Source organism: Sinohyriopsis cumingii, unplaced genomic scaffold (genome assembly GCF_028554795.1).
Source record: "Sinohyriopsis cumingii isolate HCF-2022 unplaced genomic scaffold, ASM2855479v2 utg000131l, whole genome shotgun sequence".
NCBI classification, from domain to species: Eukaryota; Metazoa; Mollusca; class Bivalvia; order Unionida; family Unionidae; genus Sinohyriopsis; species Sinohyriopsis cumingii.
In genome coordinates this window covers 1,494,851-1,520,972 of record NW_028315872.1, presented here as the reverse complement: position 1 = coordinate 1,520,972, position 26,122 = coordinate 1,494,851, and the positions used below count along the sequence as shown (strand labels likewise).

Below are 26,122 nucleotides of genomic sequence, written 5' to 3'. Positions count from 1 at the left end.
CGAAACAAAGAGACTATAAAAACAGGCTGCCATGCCACGACTTTTATCGCATGTAATCCAACAGATTCCGTGGAAGGAACTCAATGACCATATTCAAACCGTGGATCATTACCATCGATTATTACAAGAACTGTATCCATTCAATTTGGGTCGACAAGTGGTGTGTGTTTTAGTGACTTGTTTTCTAGGATTTCGTTTACCAGCCGATTCCTTGTGGACTCTTTACGATCAGTATTTACCACACACCCCTTGGCCTTAAATGGTCACGAAAGACTCCTTTTGCTCAAAGCCTTGCGGTTTCATCTGGATACTTCTCGACCTCTATGGGAAAAAAAGATTCGTCAACTTTTAGCTACCCAAGACGTGTATGACGATGTGTGTGTAGCTTGTGACTTACACCCCCATTGGACAGATGTCCGTGCCTGGAAAGAATGGGATTTTGAGGCTTGGACCCAAGAAGTGGCCCAGTATGCACGAGAGTTGTTCAAGGAAAAAAGTTACTTTTCAACCTGTGTTAGTGACGGTGCCAGAAGAACCCATCACCCAGGACAGGACTGTCGTGGACAGGCCTGAAAGACCCTTTCGGGAGGACACTTGTGTGACCTTACCCCCTATAGAAATGGTCAGAACTTTACCCAAAACATGTTGTACAGACACTTGTTTTTATTCCACGTTAATGATTTTCATGTGCCTTTTATCGTTGTACTTAAGCCTTTGGCTTTTATGTATTTTTGTCTTTCGTATTCATGTTTGAAAAAACATTCAATAAACGTGTTCTGAAAAAAAGTATATAAACTCTCGTCTTGTTTGTTTTCGTGCCACAAGTGACATTTCTGATACTATGGCTACTTCTGCTGTCTCTGCTCCCTCTTCCTCTACTGTCAAAGTCATCGACGAACACTTAGATCCTGCCATTTGGGAGGCTTTGTATCTTCGCCATCCCTTTAACATGCTCATTGCCGGACCTAGCGGTTCAGGCAAAACCGAATTCGTCAAACGTTTGATCGAACATAAACATCATTTGATCGATCGGCCACCTCAGCGAATCGTGAGGTGTTACAAAGAGTGTCAATCGGCGTACAGCCTCTTGCGAGAAAGTCAAGGCGATTCCATCGTGTTTGTGGAAGGCATTCCTAAAGAAGACGACGGCATCATCTCTGACTCCCGTCAAACCCATTTGGTCATTTTCGACGACATGTTAGGGGAAGACGAAGAAGAAATTAAACTGTGGTTCACGCGCAAAGGGCATCACTGTAATGCCAGTGTTGTTTACATCACCCAAAATTTGTTTCAACAAAGTAAAGCCCATCGCACCATCAGTCTCAATGCGCATTACGTGGTCTTGTTTAAAAGCCCTCGAGATAAATCGCAAGTGCAAGTCTTAGCCAAACAGTTAGGAACGCCTTGGCTGACTCAGGCGTACGACGATGCCACTCAAACTCCACACGCCTATTTACTCGTCGATTTGAAACCTACGACCCCCGATGATTTGCGATTTCGTACCCACTTGTTTCACCACTGGTGCTAAGACGGAGGGCCTGTCCTTTACACGTCTCCGTCCTCGACTTAATTTCACTCCACAAAAATATCTATAAAAACCTCAGACCTTTTTCGTCTGTCTCACACACATTTTGAACATGATGTCCCTTCAGTCGTATCTTCCCGTCAAATTGATTCGTGCCTTGTATGGCATCAGTCGAGAAAAAAATCCACAAATACGAGCTCATGTCTTAGAAGCTAGTCTCAAAGAAGTCTTACGATGGTTCACGGTGACGGCACGTCAATTACTCCAAGGAATCATTCAGATTCCTCATCAAACCAAACGCTTTTTTGATCGAAAGAAAGTCGCTTTGACCCAACTGGCCGATCCCCGCATCGACACTCAAACCAAAAAACAAATTATTTTGAAACCTGGAGGGAGCGGTACTCTAGGAGGGGTCATCATTCGCTCTCTCTTAAGATTTGATCCTAATACCCCCAAAGTTCTCCCCAAGAAAAAAGTCAAACGAAGCTCCAAGAAGAAGAAAAAGACCAGGTCCCCAAGGAGAACTTCTCCAGTGGCGGGACCCTCCTCTTACCAGACACCACCCCGGAAAAAGAAAAGAAGCCCCCAGAAAAAGAAACAGAGAAAAAGTCCCCAGAAAAAGAAAAGTCCACAGAAGAAAACTAGTCGCAAGAGAGGCACTTCGGCCAGGACGCAACCTTACACTCGCAAACCACGACCTGCCACGACGGTGACCGCGTCTCCGGCAGCCTCGCGTTCATCCACTTCCCCGTTGATGACACCAAGAACTGAAGAGTACTTGGAGACATTGATCACACCAACAACTTCTCCGTTGATGACCCCAAGAACTTCCCCAGTGGCAGGACCCTCCAGTTTAGTGGCAGTGGCTGCTGCTCACAAAGTACCTGATCCCAAAATCAAAGTTCAAGAAAGATCGGGCATGTTACAAAGTTTACTGGATTTGTCCAAGCAAGAACTGGCTCGATTTAGTCCGTTGCGTACCCCTGCACGGCGTGTCATACCTGTCCTGAAGTTGATACGACGTAAAGACAATCAGTGGCGACGCGTTCCAGTATAAAAAAGGTGTGTGACCAAGTAGGGTATCAGTGTTTTGGTGCTCCTGAAGATGTCACCCTCCAGAAAACATCCCTCTTCTAAACAACCCCAAGGAAAGAAAAGAAAAGGACTGCCTCCTCGTTTAGTCAAACATGAGGACATGTTATCTGTCCCGTCCAAAGCTTCTCCACCCCTACGAAAAAAACTCATTCAATCGGCCTCCAAAGAGGTCATCGATACCGTGTGCGAATGCTGTTTGAACGTCTTGAAAGGCACGATCCCTTTGTCTAAACACCAGAAACAATGCTTAGGCAAACATCGTCACGTTCTTCGCCAAATGGTTCAAAAGAAAATTCCCATTCGTCAAAAGAAGAAGATGTTGGTCCAACGTGGAGGTATTTTACCCCTCTTGTTAGGCCCCTTACTGAAAGGAGTCTTGGGAACCATGTTGGGAGGACTGGTGGGAGCAAGATAAAAAGGCCCTCGTAAGTCCCAAGATCTCAGAATCGACCCCTGACAACCCCATGGAAGGACGAAAACTAGCTTTAGTGCCTTACAAACGATGGATGGAATACCATCGTTGGCAAGAACAACGCACCCCGCATTTACCTCCCAGTCCCAATTTGAGCGAGATGTCCCAGTTACAACACGAATTGCAATCCTTGATGGATCGCGAAGATTTGTCCGAAACAGAAAAATCTCAAAAGTACGGTCAACTCTTGCAACGACTGCAACTCTTTCACCAGAAAGCTTTAGACGAAACAGCTCTACCCACTCTGAAAGATTTTAAGACCTTGATGAAAAGTCCAACACCATCATCACTACCACCACCACCACTACCAGTGACCAAGACAGAAAAAGGAGAAGTAGAAGAGGAAGGGTTTCAAACTTCACCAGAAAAAGTACGCAAGTTAACAACACCACCTACCTCCAGAATTGGATGGATTAAAAAGATGAAGACTACCCCTTCTTCATCACAAGAGAAAAAGAAAGTGAAGACAGAAGTGAAACAAGAAAAAATATCCCTGTTCCTACATCCTCCTCCTCCTCCTCCTCGACACCTATTGCCGGTCGCACACGCAAAGCATTGCAATCCAAGAAAGTACCCCAAGAGAAAAAGAGTAGCATCTTCCAAGAGTGGGTGCCTTATTAACAAACAAACAAACAAACAAATGGAAAAAGTGTTAGCCAGCATTTACTACGATCCCTCCCATCCTGCAGGTTACGCAGGAGTTCAAAAATTGTATCGTGCTGCCAAAACTCGACTGAAAAGTCTCCGTTTACCTCAAGTGCAATGATGGTTACAAGAACAAGTTACTTACACTTTACACAAACCCATTCGACGCAAGTTTGCCAGAAGTCGCACCCGAGTGGAAGGCATCGATCATCAATGGCAAGCCGATTTAGCCGATGTCTCTCATTTGGCCAGCTACAATCGTGGCTACAAATATTTGTTTTGTGTCATCGACGTCTTTTCCAAATTTGCCTGGGTCGTGCCCTTGACTTCCAAATCGAGCAGCGAGTTAGTGCGAGCCCTGCAACGGGTGTTGAAACAAAGCGGTCGTCACCCTCTTCGATGGGAAACAGACAAAGGTACCGAATTTCTGAACCAAGCTTTCCAAAAAGAATTAAAGAAACGTGACATTCATTTTTTTACCACCGAGAATCCCGAAACCAAAGCCAGCATCGTGGAACGTTTTCAACGCACTTTGAAAGAACGCATGTGGAAATATTTTACGCATCACCACACTCTGAAGTACATCGACATCTTACCGCACCTGGTCACAAGCGTACAACCAATCTTACCATCGAAGCATCGGACGTGCCCCGCAAGAAGTGACTCCTGACAACGAAGTGCTGGTGTTTGAGCGCCTGTTTGGTACGTCCCCGACGAGGGCTGTCCCCAAGAAAAGTGGAGAGTTGGCCATAGGAGATTGGATGCGCATTGGCAAAACCAAACGCACTTTCGACAAAGGTCACTTACCTAACTGGACTACCGAATTGTTTCGTGTCACTGGACGAGTGCATGGCCATCATCCTGCCGTCTATAAATTGGAAGACATGAACGGAGAAGTGCTCAAAGGAACGTTTTATTTGCCCGAGTTACAACGTGTCACCAAATAGGAAGACGACGTGTACGACATCGAAAGCATTCTCGAACGCAGAACCCGTAAAGTGGGCAAACGACGTGTCAAAGAAGTCAAAGTACGTTGGAAAGGATATCCACCCAGTTTTGATTCTTGGATCGACGCTTCGCCAGTCATCGACTATAAAAAGAAGTGACCATCATGCCCTTTCACACAGACGCAGCTACTACGGCTACCAATCCTTCGCCCAGTTCTTCTGTGCAAGATTTACAAAAACAACCCTTGTGGGTGTGGTGTGGATAACGTGTGCCTAAAACGCAAATAGTCTTTTTCTGCCAAATCTTTGTGGTGTATTGTGTCATCGGGGCAGCCATCGCCAATTTGAGTTTGCAACAAGGAGACAAACAATTGTGGACCATTTTATTGAGCAGTTGCATCGGTTACCTGCTTCCTAATCCCTGCCTGAAATTCTCTTCGAACGGGAACCACGGGAACCTTGTGTCCAGTGCCAGTGCCCGTCACCACTCCAACAACAACCACAACCAGAACCCCATTTTGAGCGGAGACATTCCTCTGACGTCCAGTAACCCCTCGGAGAGCCACAGAACTCTGGAATTATGAGTCACCAAAACCAATTTTACTTAACCTTACCCAGTGACAGTTCCATGGAGGTGTTTCCCCACAACACGTTGTGCTGTTACACGGCCAAATTACCTCAGGCCATCCCATTAGATCACGAAGCCCATTGGGAAGTGGCTTTGGCAGAAATGATTTATCCAACACAAATCAAAAACATCACTGAAACTCAAAACACTTTGACGTCGAAATTCTGGACCCAACAGTGCAGCAAACCATGACAACCACTTCTCAACATAAATCACTTCCCAAGACCCCAATACTCCGCAGCAGCAGTGACACTTCTCCTCCTTTTTACGTTTATCACTTTAAAATGAACTCAGGCCATTATTTTAGTGGTCAACATCTGGTGGAGGCCATCGCTGACAATTCTATGCAGCATTTGACAAAGTTCTGACCGGACTAAAAAAACGTGTCACCATTGAGTACCACAAACTGTCTCACCGTCTACTCGTCAAATTTGAAAGTGAGCAAAAAAAGTATACGTATTAAATTTTGCCCTGATTTGTATAACATTTTGGGTGGAGACCTCAATTTGGTCACGGATAAGCGCTCCAAAAGAATTGAGAAAGCAGAGATTGAGGTATTTTCGTTTCCCGGTAGAACTGAACCAGGGACTGAATTTGATGTTCGTGTACTCCTATGTGGTGGAGTACAACGTGGTGGGACACACCTCCGTGCCATTACTGCGTGTCATTCCTTTCAAAGTGAATTCTGCCATGGTCACTGACGAGGAAGGTGGAAACACCACGTCCACCGCGAATTTGTACATCCTCATTATTTGCCTGTCAGCAAGTCGTATTTGGACACGTCAACATTGCTATAAAAGGAGATTTGGGACAAAATATTCCATTCACCAAAAGAAAAGTCACGGTGAAACTCCATTTTCGAAAACGGTTCTCTCACGATTCGTAAGTCATGTATCCAGTGTACCGAGGGGTTGCTCGACAGCGAGAACATGATTTAGGAGATATGTTAAAATCGGCCTTTCGTTCGGTGGCCCCGGTGTTGAAACCGATGGTGACACGCGGATTGCACGCCTTGAAAGATGCGGCACTGACACAAGGCAAAGAATTTCTCCAAAATGTCATCATCGACAAACAAAACCCTAAAGAAGCCTTCATGAGGGCAGGCAAAAATGTCTTGCTTCAAACGGCTAAGACCTTTTGGGTCGACAAGAAACACCTATAAATGCCCTGCACGCTACCGAGTCAGGCATTCCTACTTCCCTGACGCCACAGCAAGGACAAGGCAGAAAGAGACGACGAAGAAAACACCCTTTTACCAGACTTCACACGTCTAAAGCTAGAAAGACTAAGAAAAGAAGAACCGTTCGAGACTTAGACGTTTTCGATTATTGAGACATAGAAAAAAAAATGATGCACCGAGAATCTTGCACCTGTTCCAAGTCGGAACTGGATCTGTTTGCCATGCCCCCCACCATGATGACGATGCAAGAATCCCAGTGGGTGGAATTTCACCCCGTCTCCTCTTTGACGGATTCCGCTCCCATCGAGTTTGAAATTAAAAGACAGCCCGAAGATTACATCGATCTGAATAGCAGTTACTTGTACTTGAAAGTCAAAGTTCTAGATAAGGATAATGGTGGAATAGATGCCACTGCGAATATAGCTCCCGTCAACAATTTCATGCATTCCTTGTTCAGCTCAGTGGACTTGTACTTGAATAACAAACTGGTCAGCAGCAGCATGGATACTTACCCTTACCGTGCCTACCTGGAAAATCTCTTGAAGTACGGAATAGATGCCAAGAATACTCATCTCAATGCTTGTGTGCTAGGGGAACCTGACGAAGCGGGCAAGTTTGACACATTAGATAAAGACAACGACGGCTTTGAGGAAAGACGAAACAAAATCAAAAATGGACAGAGTCTAGAACTGATAGATCGTTTGCATTTGGACATGTGGTTACAAGAGAAATATTTGCTAAACGGTGTCAATGTTCGCTTGAGACTGAATCGCAGCAGTGCCGCTTTCCATTTGTTGGCTGATACTGCTGCTGGCAATCCTAAAAGCAAAATCGAGGAGGTCAAACTCTGCGTACGACGCGTGGAAGTGTTACCCAAAGTGGGAAATGACATTAGTCAGACATTGAGCAGAATGACCGCCAAATATCCCATACGACGCGTGGAAGTGAAAACCTTCATCATTCCCACTGGACATCATTCCATGATCGAAGATCATCTGTTTCAAGGACAGTTACCCAAACGTTTAATCCTTGGTATGGTCCTGAATTCAGCCTTCAACGGAGACTTCACTGAAAATCCTTTCCACTTTCAACACTTCAACGTGAAGAAAATCGAAGTCAGTCGCAATGGCAAGACCTTGTGTACCAGACCTTTCGAACCTAACTTTGGTAACACGAAGATGAATTCCTTGAGATCGTACTTGTCCTTGTACGAAGCCACCGGCCAGTTAGGAACCAACACCAGTCACGGTATTACGTACGAAGATTACACAGGAGACTATGTTTTGTGGGCTTTCGATTTCACTCCAGACCAAGGCAGTGACGAGGGACATTTTCACCCTATAAAATCCGGCCAGATTCGTGTGGAACTTCAGTTTGCAGAACCACTGGACAAGACAGTGAACACCATCCTGTATGCAGAATTCGATAATACCATAGTAATCAACAGTTTGAGAGAAGTCATTCTAGACTATTAGAAGCTATGGAAGACTGTTATCCCTCTTTACCTAGTGGAGAAACTTTGGAGATGGAATGTGAGGAGACCGTGGAAGGAGAATCCCAAGACAAAGACGAAGAAGTTGTCATGATTAAGTCAAGATGGCCAGAACAAGAAACCCATTTAGTCTCCTGTTTTTCCAAACACTTGGTCGAAAAAATGACGGAATTGATCAAGAAAGATTGCTATGGATGTCAAAACGATCATCCCAGTCAAATTCAACACGATAAATGCCTGATGCTGAGTCAAGAAGAAAAATTGGACGAGTATCTGGACGAAGCTTGGAGTTTCATCTCGGACGATGACGTGTTGCACCAGTGGTATAAAGACTTGCATGAACATTCTTGTCCACCATTAACCACTCAAGAGATCCATCGTATCGAAGCTCTTCTGAATCAGAGTGAGGAGACGAAACGAAGAAACGGTTATTTGTCAGACATTTTCAAGCAAAAAGTCAGGATCGAATTGACGACTTATTATTACCTGTGAAGAAGAAAAAAACCCACACAAAACATGGATACCTGGGAACTTTATTACCTTTTGAACCACAGTTCGTATACGGCTTCTTGGAATCCTGTCGTCTGTGCTAAAGATGAACTCCCTCATCGCAAACCTCAAGACCATCTAGCTTATGTGATCAACACGGACGACAGTCATCTCCCAGGAACCCACTGGGTAGCCGTTTACTTTCCTCAAGAAGGATGTGTGGAATATTTTGATTCGTACGGATTGCCCCCTTTGGAAGACGATATCATCGACTTTATGAGAAGAAATGCTCAGACCACCCGATTCAATAATGTGAAATTACAAGGCACATATTCTTTGGTGTGTGGACAATATTGTGTGTATTTTCTGCATCATCGCAGCCTGGGCTATTCCTTAGAACATTTAGTGACTCATTTTGATCCTCGTTCTTCTTCTAGAAACGATGTGAAAGTAGATCGATGGTTTTATGACCATTATGCTTATCTTTTGTCTCAAGCTAGGAAACGTAGTGTCCATCAATGGCCTAATGACTTCCAACAGTGGAAATCACAATTTCATTCACAACGTTGTCAGCCCTGTTTATAGTAGAGTGTGAATTGAAAAAAAAATGTTTCTGATTTGAAAAAAATGTTTGATGTTATATTGTTGAATTATTGTTAAAAAATGTTAGTTGTTTGTTAGTGTTAAGCGATTTTGAATAAAAAAATGTTGTGTTTTGAAAAAAAATGCCTTTGTCTTTTGTTTGGCTATAAGAATGTTGATTCATGCTCTTTGACTTCTCTCTATTCCTCTCATGACACTCATTGAACGTTGCGGCTCGAAAACCGTAGAGGGATGTTTTCCTTCACGTCCGCGCTTTGACTTTAAGAACCGGGCTAGTTTCCAGTCTAACCATCCATTGTCGACTCATCCTCCTACGAAGATGTGCTCCAAACTAGCTAAGCTAAACGAAGCCTACGTGAATTTGCATAGGGTCAGACACAGTCTGATACCGAAGCCAGAAGAGATAGAGAATGTGAAAATGTTAAAAGTCACTGAAGACCTGATAGAAGAGCTCTTCAGAGAAGAAGTGAACAGGGAGAAAGAAGAATGGACAGAGAAGTACAGACTTCAGAGACAGCAGCAACAGCAACAACAACAGCAGCAACAGCAGCAGCAGCAACCTGAACCTGACAGGCTTTGTCGATTGTCGTATCGACACCAAAAAGTTCTTTTTCTCTTTCCGAAGAAGCAGACCTATCGTCAGAAAGTCTATCCTCAGAGGACGTCGCATTCTTAGAAACTAAAAGATTGCCCTAGCAAACAAAAAAACAGCCCTTTTCAGGGCTACCCAATAAGAAAAAGAAATAACAATCGATTTGCCAATGTGTGTAGGTAGAGTTGTGTGAATATAAACACTGACTCTTTTGTGATGTGAGTGTATGTGTTTGTGTATAGGATTGTGTGTTTGTAAGTGCTCAAGTACGTTGGTGTGGATAGTAGATTAAGATCATGTTTTTGGCTGTTTGTGGTGTGGGGAGAGTAGATTTGGGGTTTGATTGGATTGCTTTGCGTATGTGAATAGTATATTATTTGTTTAATAAAATGTTTTAGAATAGTGATGGGCAGTATAAAAAAGTGAGTGTTTCTTTTAGGTCCGCGCATTGTTTGGTCATGATCTAGGTAAGATGAATTTTGTTTTAAGGGATGTTTTCCATCACGTCCGCGCTCTCAGTATAAATTGAAACTCGCTGGGCAGTCTAGCTACCCTGTTCATTCGTTAACAAGACAATGAATACCAGAATAAGCAAACTTCTTGAACTCCAGATACATCTGGAATATGTCAGGCGCCTGTTAAATGAACTGGCCGCGGAGGCCATAGTAGAAGAGGAAAGAATAAAGAAGGAAGAGGAGGAGAGAAGACAGAGGGAAGAGGAGGAAAAGAAAATAGGAGAGAGGATGGCTTACACGATACCAGAGACAGAGGATTGGGGTGCTGAAGCCAATCATCCTTCCTCTGCGCTTTCAAGAAAAAAAGTAAAAGGAGACTGGGGACGAAGATGTGTGTGTGGTGCCAGGCCTGGAAGGTGCTATCATTAACTAGGTGTCACTGGAGTTCAAAAAACAAACAGCCCTTTTCAGGGCTACCCAATACTCTAGAAAAGAAATAACAATCGATTTGCCAATGTGTGTATGTAGTGTGAATATAAACACTGACTCTTTTTCATAGTGTGAGTGTATAAGTTAATGTATATGATTGTGTGGTAATAAGGGTTAGCATAGGTTAGTGTGAATAGTAGATTAGGGTTTCATTTTAATGCTTTGCATGTGTAAATAGCAGATTAGTGGTTTGTTTATTGATGCTTCACATATGTGGATAGTAGATCATATGAAATGAGAAAAGTAGGGGATGTTTTCCTTCACGTCCGCACGTTTTAAGTGATGATCTAGGTAATATCAATTTTGTTTTGGGGATGTTTTCCTTCACGTCCGCGCTTTCACTATAAGAACCCACAAAGTTTGATGTTGGAACCATTCTAAGGAATAACTGAGGCAAAATGACTCAAGTATCAGTTTTATTTAATCTATTGAGAGACATCTATTTTTGGATAATGGATGTAGAATATGTTGTAGGAAGAATAGAAGAGGAATGGAGGCATGGAGATATGAAAGACTTGGTAAGCAGTCAAGTTCAAGGCCTAAAGACAGCAAGAGATATCATAGCAGGGATGATAGAAGAAGAAGTCAATAAGTCAAGAGGCTTCATTAACCCACCTTACTTCAGAGTGGGAAGTTTGAAGGAAGCACTGGATCATGTCATCCAAGTCCGGTGCTTCCTAGAAAAGATATTGTACTGGACAGAGTGGAGGAATGTATAATGGGGGTTGAACAAGATGAAGAAAGGAGAAGATCTGATGAGAAAAGTAATGGAGGAAGAAGTAGAGAGCATTAAAGAGAGATGGAGGGAAGAAAGAAAAGATGAGGAAAACAAAAAGAAAAAGGAAGAGTTTGAGAGGCTTAACAACAATTGGATGAAAATACAGAGGAAATTTAGAGAGTTGGGCCATCCTGACTGGTTACCAGAGTCAGATATAAAGAAGAAGAAGAAAGGATTATTAGAAAAGATAAGGGGATGGATGAAGAAGTGGAGGAAATAAAAGAAGAAGAAGAAGAAACCCAAAGGCCCTTTTCAGGGCCACTCATAGGTCTCGAAAAGAGAATGACTTTCAATTGCCAACCCTCTTTTTTTTTTTCTTTCTTTTTTTATAAAAAAAATAAAAATCCCATGTTAAATTTCCCTTGACGCTATACAGTCCCACCCTGTTTAAATTCCCTTGACGCTATACAGTCCCATATTCCCATGTTCAATTCCCCTTGACGCTCAACAGTCCCAAAATCTATTTCCCATGTTAATTTCCCTTGACGCTAAACAGTCCCAGGGTTTTTCATCCATGTTAAATTTACATAGACGCTAAACAGTCCCAGGGTGGTTGATATTAAATTTCCATTGACGCTAAACAGTCCCGGGGGTTCTGTAATGCTAATTCCCATTGATGCTGAATCGTCCCATTTCACTACTCACCATCTTTTAAAACAGCTGAATAGAATTGTACTAACTTGCACAGAAAGCTTGTTTCAATCAAGGCCATTCAAGTTTATGCAACTGATGCTGATCTATCATCCAATATGGCTGCTATTACAAAATCAAAGAAGGTCCTTAGAAAGAAGTCTCAGAATTCTTTCTGCAATTTTATAAATTTTGCAGGAAAGTATCCTGGCATAAAGAGCTTTATCAAATTTATACAACTTGTACTGAATCATTATCATACATGGCTGTTATTCATACCAATCACATTCATACAACTTATACTGAATCATTATCATAAACCTTCATACCAATCACATTCATACAAGTTATACTGATATACTGAATCATTATCACACATGGCTGTTATTCATACCAATCACATTCATACATTTTATACTGAATCATCATCATACGTGGCGGTTATTCATACCAGTCACATTCATACATGTTATGCTGAATCATTATCATGCATGGCTTTGATTCATACCAATCACATTCATGCAAGTTATAATGATTCTTATCATACATGGCTGTTATTCATACCAATCACATTCATACAAGTTATACTGAATCATTATCATGCATGGCTGTTATTCATACCAATCACATTCATACATGTTATACTGAATCATTATCATACATGGCTGTTGTTCATACCATTGAGATTTATACAAGTTATACTGACTCATTATCATACATGGCTGTTATTAATACGAATCACATTCATACAAGTTATATGGATTTATTATCATGCTTGGCTGTTATTCACACACATAAAATTTGTGCAAGTTATACTGAATCATTGTCATACATGGCTGTTATTCATACCAATCACATTCATACAAGTTATACTGAATCATTATCATATGTGACTGTTTTCATACCAATCAGATTCAAACAAGTTATACTGAATCATCATCATACATGGCTGTTATTCATACCAGATTCATATTGTTATACTGAATCATCATCATACATGGTTGTTATTCATACCAATCACATTCATACATGTTATACTGAATCATTATCATACATGGCTGTTATTCATACCAATCAGATTCAAACAAGTTATACTGAATCATTATCATACATGGCTGTTATTCATACCAATCACATTCATACACGTTATACTGAATCATCATCATACATGGCTGTTATTCATACCAATCACATTTATACAAGTTGTACTGAATCATCATCATACATGGCTGTTATTCATACCAATCAGATTCAGAAAAGTTATACTGAATCATCATCATACATGGCTGTTATTCATACCAATCACATTCATACAAGTTGTACTGAATCATCATCATACATGGCTGTTATTCATACCAATCACATTCATACAAGTTATACTGACTCATCATCATACATGGCTGTTATTCATACCATCACATTCATACAAGTTATACTGAATCATTATCATACATGGCTGTTATTCATACAAGTAGAGAATTCAAATCTTTGCAGCATTTTACCAAATCATTCCTAAGCAGAATTTGACAAATTTTGAAGGAAAGCATGTTGGAAGCAAGTAATGCCCACCTGCACTGAAATGTGGCCACTTTACTGGAATAAAACTGAATCTTCAGAATTCATCGTGACATCTTGACAGTCTCTAACAAATAATACATAATTTCTCCAGTCACAAATAGTGGAGCATAAAACTTTTAAATGATTACCCAAAATAATTTTTTAGAATGATAAAATGATAATGGATGAAAAGCATCCTGGTTTTAAAGGAATTTAATTTTTTTACAGATTATATCGATCTGGTATCAAAACTACTAAATGTATTTTAAATAGAAAATTTACTGACAGCCAGGTGGGCTGTCTCTTGTTTTTCACTGAAGAGCTTAGCTCTGAGATTTGTTTTTCACTTTATCAAGTATAGCCATGCCAGTCATTATTGAACATGGGCTGAAATGGCTTAGAATAACATGAAATAAAGTAACAACAGTTACTGAAAAACCTTTTAGGTTATTTCCTGATTTATTATCTTGTTGAAAAAATTTAATTTGTGTACTTAATGATGTATACATTATATCAATCATTTTTTCAAAACAGAATTGCTTTGCATTATGCTTTGGTAAATAGATAAAATGAAAGATACATTTAAATACAAAGTTTTTGAACCCATTATTACAACTCTATGGTCTTAAAATATGCAATAGAAAAGAGTGAGAAGCAAGCAACAAACTTTGTAAAATTCAACGAATAATTTATTTTCCTGAAACACAAAGTGAAAATGTAAAAAAAGGAATGTATGCACTGCAATTAAATCTCAAAGAATCATAGAATTACAAACACTAGTCCTAATGATTAGTGTTCTGAATAAACTTTAGTGGAAATCCGAATTAAACCCAACATTGAAAGTGTTGATGTGCCCATAGTAGCCCATATGGTGGCAATGTACCAACAATATTTTGTTGGATCACAATAATACAATCTATGAAAAAATCCATTTTTGAAATTTCACTATAAATTCAAGGCTTCATTTCTAAGAATGTTATTTTTGAAAAGTTCTTTGTATTTCCAGAGAAGAATCACTTGAATTAAATAATTGAATGCATGAACAAATTCCAGCCTAAATGAACTTCTGGACACAACTATAATGCAACTAATTCTATCTCGAGTTCTTGTAGCACAAATAATTAATTTTCAGAGAAAATCAAGATTATATAGTCCTCTACATGACCTCAGGTCACAATTAGCATTTCCAAAAAAAGCCCCAACTATTACCTAATGGTAAGTTTCCTTTTTCTAAAGTTCATGATGTTAAAAATAAAATCTTAGTTATAATTAGAAGTCTGTTACTAAAATGATAATATAAAATGTATAGTAAATAACAGTTAGACCCAGCAGTTCAAGGGGAATTTCTAAAGTTCTAGACTCAGATTGAGATAATCATGTTTACTACAAAGCCAAGATAAATTATTTAGTTCAGGTAGAAAATGAACTTGATTTGGACGAGGTCATGTCCAACATAAAATGTCACATTATCATTAGCTGATTATGGCATATAAAAACTTACAGTGTATATTATATAAACAAAAACTATTAAAGGAGGAAATGGAAAGAAAACAACCATGTCTTAATATTCTGTTCTTTCAGTTCATTGTAGAAAAGTAGTTTTCAAATGAACTGTATCTATATTAGAGACATTAAGCATCTTGCAATGCCAGATTTTATTAAAGCTATTACAACTAGTCCCTCCTAGTGGCTTAGTGGTTAGAACATCTGCCTCGGAAGCGGGAAGTCATCGGTTTGAACCCTGTCCGAGTCATACCAAAGACTTTAAAAAATGGTACTAACAACTGCCTCAGGTATAGCCAGCATTATTAAAGACAGAAAATCTTTCAAACAAATTCTTTTTGGAAACCACTGAATTCTGTTTTACTGAATTAACGATTTAAAGTATTCAGATGTCAAAGTGTTTAAGTTTGTACAGATGTTGCTGATTGACTATATAATACATGCATTGCATTTGTAGTTACATATATTCTTAAACATTATTTTGTATTTAATGCATTTGTTACCTTATGAAGATATACAATAACAAGACATGATGGACATGTACTAGTTATGTCTTTTTAGCTGTCAACAATATAAATCTGATGACTGTGGTAATGCATTTTGATTTTCTTCAAATCAAGTGGAAGTAAAAATGAAAGAAAATGATGACTGGAAGTAAAAATGAAAGGAAATGATGATTCAAAGTTACAAATGCAAAACCAGAATTTATTTCTTCAGATGATAATAATATCTTCTATATACCTATGGGAACAAGTTGAATAGTAATATAATATCATCTAACTTCCATAAACCTATGAGAAATGGTTGAATATTAATATTTTATCATCTATGTTCTATATTCCCTTGAGAAATACTTGGATAGTAATATTTGTCATCTATCTTCCATACACCTATGAGAAATAGTTGAATAGTAATATTTGTCATCTATCTTCCAAATTCCTATGAGAAAAAGTTTAATAGTAATATAATATCATCTATCTTCCATACACCTATGAGAAACGGTTGAACAGTAATATTTTATCATCTATCTTCCAAATGCCTATGAGAAATGGTTGAAGAGTAATATTTTATCATCTATCTTCCATACACCTTTGAGAAATAGTTGAATAGTAATATTTGGTATTACAGTGGAATTTCATATTTATCACATGTTTAAACCAAAGTTCAACATTTAATTGCTTTAGAATAATAGCATTCTGTATATAACACTTACATCCCATCATGTATTTTTCAGATTTTTTGTGTCTCTTCTGGTTATAGAAACACCTCAGCTGTTCTGAAATCATTGACAGTTTAGCACATAGGTTAAATACATTACTACTGTGTAGTATAATTGATTTTTAAATGCAGTTTAGTTGCACAGCGATATTAGGTTATGCTGTGCATTTGATGTAAATGCAGTTTTATTATACAGAGAGATGATATTAATTATGTTGTATATTTGACTATAAAGTCAATTCAATCGTTTTGAGGTATTGTATTAATTGTGTTGTATATTGGAATATATGAAATTTGATTATTTAGAGATACATGTATAATGTTTAATAAAGGATTTTTGTTTAATAAAATGAGTGTGAGTTAAATGCTACCAAAATCTAGTTTCATTTTCAATCAACAGTCATTATGATTAAGTGTAACACATAAAATCTATGCAAATCTGCCTTGCTTTGGTCACCTGTATGTATGTATGCATGTGCATATGTATGTACACTGTATGTATGTATGTATGAGTGTGTATGTGTGTTTGTTTGTATTATAGTCTTTTGTATAACTTTTCTACCTGTTTATTAAAGTGTTCATACATTATTTCCTGTCTTTCAGCACAAGTTGGCCCAATGCTACCCTCGTCAACCAGTGAGACTGACAGCTTTATGCGCATTGCATATCTGTTGGTTGATGTTGGATCACGGGTCCTGAGACAACTTCTCCATCATCACATGATCACTCCTACCAGAACTTTGGACCAGTATCTTGCCAACAACAGGAACACCATCAAGAGTCTACTTAAAAAGAAGGTGCTAAACATTTCTCAAATGGACATACTGTTCCCACCAAATGGAGGCAACACAAACCTTGACGAATATGACATCACATTGCTCTCAGCTCTCTTCAATAACATTGTACCTTCCTTGAGTCAGCAGGAAAAGAGCATGATTAAAACTTTGCGAGAAGACAGGAATAAATTGTATGGTCATGCTAAGTCATGCAAGATGAATGCCCATGACTATCAAGTAAGTTGGAACAGCATCAGCTCCACATTGATAACCCTCAGTCAGCAATGTGGGGATCCTGATTTCGAGAACCAAATTTTGCAGGAAATTCAGCACACTCAAGTTTCAGCAGTACCTGCTGGGTCCTACCTTGATATACTGAAAACTTGGTTTGGCAGGATAGAGACAGTTGAGGAAACATTAGAAACATTTGGAGATGCACTGCATGCTTTGACATCAAGGGTAGATGCTCTTGAATTGAAGAAATCATCTGATGAAAGTGATGGATAATAGTGACAAAATTGACAGTATTAGACAATGAAGAATAAAAGTCAAATACTTTGGCATAATGACTCTAAATACATTTAAATGATTGTGCAGATTTGCTTTCAGCCAGAAAGCCCAGGATTATACAAGAAAAATGATTTTTTATATCAGTCTGGGTTGTATTTATCATGAATGCAGTATTAGAATAGTAATTATTGAAGGAACTTTATAAACATTGTTACAACTGTGATTATTAAGGACCCATATAGACAGTGTGTAACAACTGTGATTATTGAAGGAAACTGATAGACATTGTTACAGTTGTGATTATTGATACAGACATTGTTACAGCTGTGATTATTGATATAGACATTGTTACAACTTTGATTATTAAGGACCCGTATAGACAGTGTGTAACAACGGTGATTATTGAAGGAACTTTATAGACATCGTTACAACTGTGATTGTTAAGGACCTGTATAGACAGTGTATAACAACTGTGATTATTGAAGGAACTTGATAGACAATGTTACAACTGCGATTATTGAAGGAACTTTGTTTACAGTGTTACAACTGTGATTTATAAAGGAAATTTACAGACATTTGTTACCACTGAGATTATTAAGAACCTGTATAGACAGTATTACAACAGTGATTATTGAAGGAACTTCATAAAAAATGTTAATCCTGTGATTATTGAATGAACTTTATTGACACTGTTACAACTGTGATTATTAAGGAACGTTATACACAGTGTTATAACAGCTGGATTCTTGTACCTAAACAGAAAAAACATATATTCCAAAGGAGTCATGTTACAGTAATCCCTGCTTAATCCTCAGTACTTATCCCAGACCAAATCAGACAGATTTGAATAATGTGTGAAAATATTGGTATTCTGGACTATAACATGACACATGACTTGTACAACAAGCAGTTATTATTGGACTATAACATGACACGTGACTTGCACCACTAGCAGTTATTTTTGTACTATAACATGACATGTGACTTGCACCACTAGCAGTTATTTTTGTACTATAACATGACATGTGACTTGCACCACAAGCAGTTATTATTGGACTATAACATGACATTTGACTTGCACCACTAGCAGTTACTGTTGGACTATAACATGACACGTGACTTGCACCACTAGCAGTTATTATTGGACTATAACGTGACATCTGTTGTTGTTATTGTTGTTGTTGTTATACAGTTCAATACCATTTTCAGCACATAATAGGCTATACATGGTAGCCAGTATTAATAGTGGAGGAAGAACCGGGGAAAACCCCGGAAAGAACCACCGACCCACGACAACGTACTGGCAAGCTTTCTCACATACTCACATTGGCTGAATCCAAGACTCAAATGCACGCAGAGGTCAGATGGCAGTGATCCATAATGGAGAGCACTTTAGACCACTCAGCCACATGGGGTCGCACATGACATCTGACTTGCACCACTGGAAGTTATTATTGGACTATAACATAACCTGTGACTTGCACCACTAGCAGTTTTTATTGGACTATAACATGGCATGTGACTTGCTCCACTGGCAGGTATTACTGAACTATAACATGACATGTCTTTTGCACCACTATCAGTTATTATTGAACTGTAGCATGACATGTGACTTGCACCACTAGCAGTTATAATTGGACTATAGCATGACAATTAATGTGACTTGCAACACTAGCTGATATTATTGGACTAAAACATGATATGTGAATTACACCACTAGCAGTTATTATTGAACTAAACATGAAATTTATGTGACTTGCACCACCAGCAGTTATTATTTGACTATAACATGACAATTTATGTGACTTGCACCACTATTAGTTATTATAGGACTATAACATGACATGTGACTTGCACAACTGGCAGATATTATTGGAATATAACATGACAATTTTTGTGACTTGCGTCACTAGCAGTTATAATAGAACTATAGCATGACTTGTGAATTGCACCACTAGCAGTTATTATTGAACTATAACATGACATGTGACTTGCACCACTAGCAGTTATAATTGGTCTACAAGATGACACTTTATGGGACTTGCACCACTAGCAGATATTATTGGACTATAACATGACTTGTGACTTGCACCACTTGTAGTTACTATTGGACTATATTATGACAATTAATGTTACTTGCCACACTATCAGTTATTATTGGACTAAAATATGACATGTGAATTGCACCACTAGCAGTTATTATTGAACTAAACATGACAATTGATGTGACTTGCACCACCAGCAGTTATTATTTGACTATAACATGACAATTTATGTGACTGGCACCACTATCAGTTATTATAAGACTATAACATGACATGACTTGCATCACTAGCAGTTATTTTTGGACTATAACATGACACGTGACTTGTACCACTGGCAGATATTATTGGACTATAACATGACATGTGACTTGCATCACTGGCAGTTACTATTGGACTATAAGAAGACATATGACTTGTACCACTAGCAGATACTATTGGACTATAACAAGACATGTGACTTGCACCACTGGCAGTTACTATTGGACTATAAGAAGACATATGACTTGTACCACTAGCAGATACTATTGGACTATAACAAGACATGTGACTTGCACCACTGGCAGTTACTATTGGACTATAAGAAGACATATGACTTGTACCACTAGCAGATACTATTGGACTATAACAAGACATGTGACTTGCACCACTGGCAGTTACTATTGGACTATAACAAGACGTGTGACTTGCACCACTGGCATATATTATTGGACTATAACATAACAATTTGGACTATGACATGAATATTTATGTGATGTGTACCACCAACAGTTATCACTGGACTATTACATGACATATGATTTGCACCACTAGCCATTATTATTGGAATATAACATGACAATTTTTGTGACTTGCATCACTAGCAGTTATAATAGAACTATAGCATGACGTGAATTGCACCACTAGCAGTTATTATTGAACTATTATATGACACGTGACTTCCACCACTAGCAGTTATAATTGGTCTACAAGATGACACTTTATGGGACTTGCACCACTAGCAGATATTATTGGACTATAACATGACTTGTGACTTGCACCACTAGTAGTTACTATTGGACTATATTATGACAATTAATGTTACTTGCCACACTATCAGTTATTATTGGACTAAAATATGACATGTGAATTGCACCACTAGCAGTTATTATTGAACTAAACATGACAATTGATGTGACTTGCACCACCAGCAGTTGCTATTTGACTATAACATGACATGTGACTTGCACCACTGGCAGTTACTATTGGACTATAACATGACAACATATGTGACTTGCACCTGTAGGAGTTATTATAGGACTATAACATGACATGTGACTTGCACCACCAGCAGTTATTATTTGACTATAACATGACATGTCACTTGCACCACTGGCAGTTACTATTGGACTATAACATGACAACTTATATGACTTGCACCTGTAGGAGTTATTATTGGACTATAACATGACATGTGATTTGCACCACTGGCAGTTACTATTGGACTATAACATGACAACTTATGTGACTTGCACCACTAGTAGTTATTATTGGACTTTAACATGACATGTGACTTGCACCACTGGCAGTTACGATTGGACTGTAACATGTATAATGTGACGTGTGACTTGCACCAATAGCAGTTATTATTAGGCTATAACATGACATGTGACTTGCACCAATAGCAGTTATTTTCGGACTAAATCGTTTATTATTTGACTCTAAATATTTATTCATTTTATCCTAATAGTGTCTTTTTTCTTCTCTAACATTATTGACAGCTTGCTACTTCAACTTGTATGTTATTCTGCACCTTCTCACAGATTTTGGAACAGTTTTGTGTGTTTGATATTTTTCTCTGTAAATAATGTAAAGTGCATATTTTGATCAGGGCACAAAAGCTGTAAATAAAATAACTAATCATTGACATGAATTTTACTGACACTAATTTTGTATTGCTATATATGGTCCAACATTCTAAGATTAAAATTATCTCGTTTTGATGGAATGAGGTATATTTATTTTGTTGTCATTTTTAATTCAACTAATTCACTCTTTTTCATATATACACACAACTCAATGCATATTTTATTTGGAGTTGGTGGAAAGAACAACTTTGATGTGTTACAATATGTCATGGACATCATGCCAAGATGTATCCATAAGCCATATGAAAGGACTTGTTTTTCCTACAACATGGAAGAAAAGATGGATGTGACATTTTATTTATTACATACTACCCTCTTTTATGAATTAGAAATATTATCTTTATATAGAACTATAGTTTCAATGCAAATTAAAAACTAAATGGAAAAATGTATACAAGTTTGATTCACTAAGTCTAAAATAATGACACACGAAGTAGTATGATAATAGTGGTTTGGGAATTTCATTACTTAACTAGGTTAAAGCCTTCTACCCTCCTGACTTTTTCCTCATATCTGCACATGACAAAGCATGAACATTATCCACATATACCCTTGCAAGAAGAAAGTCTTGTGAGGTAAAAGACAAACATTTATCAGTAACCAAAATTATCCCGCCATTATCATACTACTACATAGAATCACAAAATCTACAGCCCATGACTACGACAATAACATACACGATTTGCATTAGTGCTTGCATAGGCACATGTGTGAAAATAGACAAGGGCTTCAGCATGAGAGTAGTTTTTAGTGCGTGCTGCCTTGTTTTTGCATTTACAAGGGCACTACTTGCAGATCAATCAATATTTGCCCATGAACTTTGTATTGTTTCTCAGTATATTGGGGCTGGTTATTGTATGAGGATGTGTTACAATCTGACTTTTTGTGTGTCAGTAAATCCTCAAAGAAAAATATTAGACTTAATGTATTACCTTGGCATACCAGTGTTTCAAATCAAAATTATACATTTCTTGTTCTTATATAAGAGTCAGTCAAATGGATACTCATTGATGTAGAATCAACTCAAACTATTGTCTGTCAGAAGTGCTAGCGAATATGTGACATACTTAAATTTTATTATTACAAGACTATGTTTGCTTGCCATTACATGGAACCATTAATGGATATTTTAGCCTTGGAATAATAATTTAAAATTGCTTAGCTTTCAGATTCACTTGATATATGGTGGATGCACACCTATCTGTTTTCTATTATTGTTACCAAACTATGGTCGGAAATTAAGTAACAGTAAATGCAAAAGCAATAAGTTTAGTAAAATTCAAAACATTTAATTCTGTGTTATAAATCTGAAAAGGAACTTACAGCAAGTATTGTTTAGTCCCAGATAATTGAAAGGGTAACATCACGCGAATAAAAGCATGGAGTGATCCAAAGAATTACAGGTCTTCATTGTGCTGATGTACCAATAACCTTGAAAATGCTAATAATCAAGAATGAATTCACAATAATTCTAAAATAGTTATTTAGTCTAAACAATCAATGAGCACTATGTAATTCCAATAAATAATGTAATGAAATGATTCCTATTAAATTAAATCTAAACACAACCGTATAAACTTATGCAGTCTAAAGGTAAAATGGGAATAGGAATAAACAACTGTTCACGTCTACCTTATAGACATCCCCATGACTCTGTGTAACAATACGTTCCTAACTCATCTTTGTCACAATACACCCCATCTCACCTATGATGCAAGAACTTGATCATCCTAATAGAAAATTAACCCAAAATGTAAACAGGCTCTTTATCTAAAAGCTGCTAAGGTCATAATCTAGGCTGGGTCTAGAACTTAAACCCAAGTAACAACATATGAAATGCTTGTAAATTGTCATGATCTTAAAATATAATCCTCAGTTATAGACAGAAATGAGCTGTGTAATTTTTTGTCTAAAAATGATCATTACAATCTACATTCAGAAACAACTGTTAAACACAAGTATAGCGGTATGAGCCTATGCTCTTAAAAAAAGGTAACAGCAAAGAGTGAAGACAACAAGCTTTGTAAAATTTAACAAATAATTCATTTTCCATGACAGTAAAGTGAAATATGAGAAAAAATAACTTACGGTTTTACGAATTAAATCCAAAAATAATCCTAGAATTTAAAAACACAAGTCCTATCAATGAAAACTTCTAAGTGAATCACAGTTCAAGTCCCAATGAAAATCCAAGATGGAAGACGATGACATGTTCAATAGTCATCGTTGTAGTGATGTGACAACAGTCTCTTATTGAATCATAGAAAATATTCCAGTTTTTGAATTCTGTATAATTTCTAAGGAATGTCTTTGTCCAAGAATTATCAGAGCCCTTTTGTATTTCCAGGGAAAAAATCACTTAAATGTAAATAATTTGAAGAAAATAAAAACTGAGCCCAAACTTGATATAACATAAAACCACTTGACGTCCCAAGTGTTAAGGCATGACTGATATGTCTTATCATAAAATCAGTTATAAGACTAACTAAAACGCAAAACTGATTCCTGGACGGGAGTCAAGAGTTCAACCTTCTAGAAGGATTATAATTTTTTTACATGATAATTATCACATCGTCCAGGTATGACAATAACTCCACTTAATGAATCTTACTCTGAGAATGATAATAATTTTTTCTTTTATAAAAGCTGCTTAATAAATCTCTGATTTTGACAGGAGGTCAGCAACTAGATACAATGTTTCATCTATTGTTGACATCGAAAATAAAAAAACTCAAAAAATCAGTCACGTCAAACAGAACTGAATTCTGTTCTGGACAATATAAAATCCAGTAAACAATATTACGTTACAATAGCGTGTAATGAAATTTTAAAAAATGTAAAACTAACAACAATTAATTTACATATACATGACACTTCCTCCATAACAAATAAAAGATGTGTATAATTAAACTTTCTTTTAACCAAAGGTCAATTATACATATGGTAAATCTAAAAAAATAACATAAGAAGAAATGTTATGGATGATACAAAGTATACATGAAATAATATATTTCTATATACGGGAAAGTGCATCTGTTATTACATTATTTTCTCTTAATGTGCCTGATATCAATATTATATTCCTGTCACAACAAACTCCACCCTAGTAATCTCTGATTCTTGTTTTTCGTCTTGCTGATGAAAGTGAGGGGATTGTGATCACTAAGCACAATAATCGGTGAAGGGGCTGAAATAATGTAAACGTCAATGTGTTGTAATGCCAATATGAAAGCCAAAATTTCTTCTCGATTGTGGAATAATTTCTCTGGTGCTTATTGAATCTTTTAGAAAAATATCACACAGGATGATGACATAATTTGTATCTTCTTAAATCAATACTGCACCAACACCAACATCACTTGCATCAACAGTTTAAATGATTGGTTGAAATTTGGATCTGTAAGAACTGGTACATTCTTAAATAAGGTTTTAACTTATCTAAAGCTTCCTGAAATTTTTCAGCCCAATACAAACTTGGTTTTCTTGCTAATTAAATTTGTCAGGGTTCATCAATTATGGACAAATCGGAGAAAAAAAATTCCGATAGTATGCAGCCATACACAAAAATCGCATCAGTTGCTTTTTATTGATAGGCACAGGGAATTCAGAGATAGCGTTGACCTTAGCATCAATGGGTTTAACTTAACCATGTCCCACGAATATGTCCTAGGAATGTTACACAAGAACGGCGAAACTCACTTTTGGTGAGTCTATCAAAGAATTTCCAAATTGTCGCTAAATTTTCTTTCCTGGTTTCGTTGTACACGATGACATCATCAATGTATGCATCACAATTATCAAGACCAGAGGTAGTCATGTTCATTAAACGTTGAAAAGTACTTAGCGAACCCATCATCCCAAACGGTATCACTTTATATTGATAAAGACCATCTGGAGTCACGAATGCCGAAAATTCACTTGACCGTCAGTGGAATTTGCCAAAATCCTTTCAGAAGTTCAAATTTGATGACATACTTTACATTTCCAATTTTATCAATGCATCGATTTTTGGTAATGGAAATGAATCTCTTTTTTTTTCACACCATGCACTTGTCTATAATCAATGTACATGCAGAACGTTTTATCTGGTTACGGAACAATTATACATGGTGATCTCCAATCACTTCTACTCGGTTCTATTAAATCATTCTCCAGCATATATTAAATTTCCTTTTTCAAGTATTCTCGTTTAAGAGGGTTCATAATGAATGGGTGTTGTTTCACAGGTGTGGAATTTACAATTTCAACGTCATGATACATCTTGTATTTGTAGGAACATATGGAATTAAATGCTCATATTCAAATAATAAATCTTTAAGTTCATTTCTTTCGTTTTGCAAATGTGAAAGTTTCTGGTCCAGATTATTCATAATTTCTCAGTTCTGAAGATTTGTCACTCCGAAAGTCAGTAGAATCCAATGGTATTCCTTAATTTAAATCCTGAGTGAGTGGGAAAGGTATAACTAAATTGATTGCATAATTAATCTGGCTATCTCTCTCAACATACTATTTTAATATATTTATGTGGCAAAGTTGTTTTTTTTTCGCCTACAATGAGTATTTATGATATAATTTAAATCATTTACTTT

The 26,122-nt window shown here is 37.6% G+C and overlaps 1 protein-coding gene across 4 annotated transcripts in view; it reads left to right on the top strand.

Annotated features, from left to right (window-relative positions):
- Positions 1-21,622, top strand: part of LOC149774812 (uncharacterized) — a 113,499-nt gene extending 91,877 nt beyond the window's left edge. For all 4 annotated transcript variants that reach the window (XM_089944733.1, XM_089944735.1, XM_089944736.1 and 1 more), the window contains one exon: positions 16,902-21,622. In XM_089944733.1, coding sequence (XP_089800859.1) covers positions 16,902-17,581 — 680 coding nt within the window. In that variant the 3' untranslated portion in view covers positions 17,582-21,622. The remainder of the gene's footprint in view (positions 1-16,901) is intronic.
- Positions 21,623-26,122: the final 4,500 nt, after the last annotated feature.